This window comes from Ctenocephalides felis, unplaced genomic scaffold, assembly GCF_003426905.1.
Source record: "Ctenocephalides felis isolate EL2017-DRISC unplaced genomic scaffold, ASM342690v1 CF-g0.4_SCAFFOLD_01886, whole genome shotgun sequence".
NCBI classification, from domain to species: Eukaryota; Metazoa; Arthropoda; class Insecta; order Siphonaptera; family Pulicidae; genus Ctenocephalides; species Ctenocephalides felis.
In genome coordinates, this window is record NW_020538040.1 from 8,276,461 (window position 1) to 8,278,752 (window position 2,292).

General features: G+C 25.8%; 1 protein-coding gene across 1 annotated transcript; it reads right to left on the reverse strand.

Moving 5' to 3' along the window:
- On the reverse strand, positions 1–945 carry LOC113378670 (protein GUCD1-like). The gene is made up of 5 exons (XM_026619226.1): positions 915–945; positions 692–857; positions 501–627; positions 258–439; positions 1–196 (listed from the first exon to the last, which is right to left on the reverse strand). The coding sequence occupies exons 1-5, from the start codon at positions 943–945 to the stop codon at positions 1–3; spliced, it is 702 nt and encodes a 233-aa protein (XP_026475011.1).
- Between the last annotated feature and the right edge of the window lie 1,347 nt (positions 946–2,292).

The window sequence follows — 2,292 nt, forward strand, 5'->3', positions numbered from 1 at the left end:
TTATTTATTAAATATAAAAATAGTATCCTGATCAGTGCCATAAGACATACGAGCTTCATCCATGTACTGAAACGACATCACACACACTCTGTCTTTATATGTGGGGTTCCTATACATATAACTTTTTGTTTCTAAATTAAATCCACACAAAACAATATAGTGTCCACTATATGTTTTAGTCCACGGTAAACAGGATCTGTAAAACACAAAATTTTATATTTTTGAGTAAATCGATCTTCGTGTGGCAATTCGAATACCTCAGATCTGACTTATTCCTTTTGCAAATGTCGCAATGCAATAAATTAGCATTTATTAATAATATCACAGTTCCAAATTTGTACAAGTGTTTTAGCAAATCAATTGTTGATACATTTTTTACTTTTATTTTAATACCTAGCGAGGCTGCTGAATTGAAACGTTGCAAAACTCTTGATTCATCCTAAATAGAAGAAAATAGTTATACAAAAATTACCTAATAAAATACAAATTTTGCATGGTACCTTGGTAATAATTTTTTCATAAAATAATTCATCTTGATACCCTGGATTGACCCCAAAAGTTATAGTAAAGTATGTATGCTTAATTTTAAATCTTTTAAGCAAATAACATAAATCTATAGTCCAAGTGCTATAAAAGGTACATAAGTTTATTATAAATAAATAAAAAAGTATATGTATACATTTAGGCAAACCTTTTGCTAAATCCTTCATCATTACAAATTGTATAAAACTTTTGTAAAAAATACTCTTTACTATCAAAAGGTAGTATCATTAATATACAAGATATACCGCAGTCCCAAGTATATCTTTGTTTAAAATGAACAAGTTTTTGTTCACAAATAAGAGGTAAGTTGGAATCTATAATATTTGTTTAAATTAATAATAATTTTAATATAATATGTAAAATTATTATACCATCTAATTTGTCATCAAGGATGTTATCCATTGTTAAAATTTTAAAAATAACCTATATAGGTAATAAAATAATAAAATATCTTAGGACAATATCCATTTCACATTTATTGAATAAATAAAATACAAAAATATGTTATAAAGTTGAAATAAAATATTTGAAAGTCCTAAATAGACCCTTAGATAAAATCACAGTTTTAATAAAAACATTATTTAAAATTTATTATTGTTTAATATAATTTACTAATTAAAATTATTTATATATATAAAGCTGAAAATAATTTAATTTATATTTAATAAAATATTTTGTTAAAATTGTGTTTTATTAAACGAATGTTGACATATGCAAGTGTTGCCAATGAGGAAAAGAAGTTATTTCGTTAGTTTTCAAAATGGAGACTTTTTGTGTCAAATAATGTTTAGTGAAACAATAAAGTGTAGTTATCTTTTGAATTTAGTGAAAAAATGTTTTTGGAACTAAAAATATTGTACCTTCCATATACATTTATATATATATATATATATATATATATCTATATATAATTCATGTGATTGCAATATAAGCTCAAGTAAGAAGAAATTTAAACAGGATGATGCATACACTCCATTTTAAGTGCCTTAAGGTAAGTTGCATAAGTTTATATGTAAATTAAAGAATTTAATCAATAGTAAATCGAGGATTTTGTCCATTGTATATGTATTAAATAGTGGAGTGCATGGCATCGTGCCTTAAGGCAAATTGCTGGTACTTCCCATACCGTAAATAAAAATCTTGGTACGGAACCCACAAAAATTTACACAAAATGTGTACACATTATTGAAATCTCTATAGATAGCAGATAATTTGATGTACATATGTCCAATAACATTTTTTGACGCCAAATGACATTTTTTTAACTTATTTTTATTGAGAGTCCATAACCGCTAGACCTGCCTTCCCAAAAATTTAATTAATCAGTTTTTCACCTTGTCAATATAAATGTTCTCTTATCAATATTAGAAATCGAATGTTTTTTGAATCACTCAAATCAGTTGATCCGTGTTCCCAAAATCGTCGACGAAAATTTGTATCCGCACACACACACATCCATTTTTTCTATGGTATGCCAAAATGTTCAGAAACCTTTGAAACGTAAGAGATATAAAAATTTTCATTTTCGATTTTTTGCGATTACTATATATATTTATATTTAATAAGTTATAACTTAACCTACGGGGAGTTAACTAGTGGTGCATGGCATCGTGCCTTAAGGTAAATTGCTGGAACTTCCCGTACAGTAACTAAATATTCGAAGAATATTAAATGTTTTCAACTAAATTAGATTGATATAAATATAAACATTAAATTGTCCTAATATTTATAAGAATTATATAAACTGAA

Coding starts and splice junctions, on each gene's coding strand:
- LOC113378670 (XM_026619226.1), bottom strand. CDS start 945: ATGGATAACATCCTTGATGACAAATTAGATG. Junction 858..914: donor CCTTGATGACAAATTAGATG/GTATAATAATTT, acceptor CAAATATTATAG/ATTCCAACTTACCTCTTATT. Junction 440..500: donor ATGAAAAAATTATTACCAAG/GTACCATGCAAA, acceptor TCTTCTATTTAG/GATGAATCAAGAGTTTTGCA.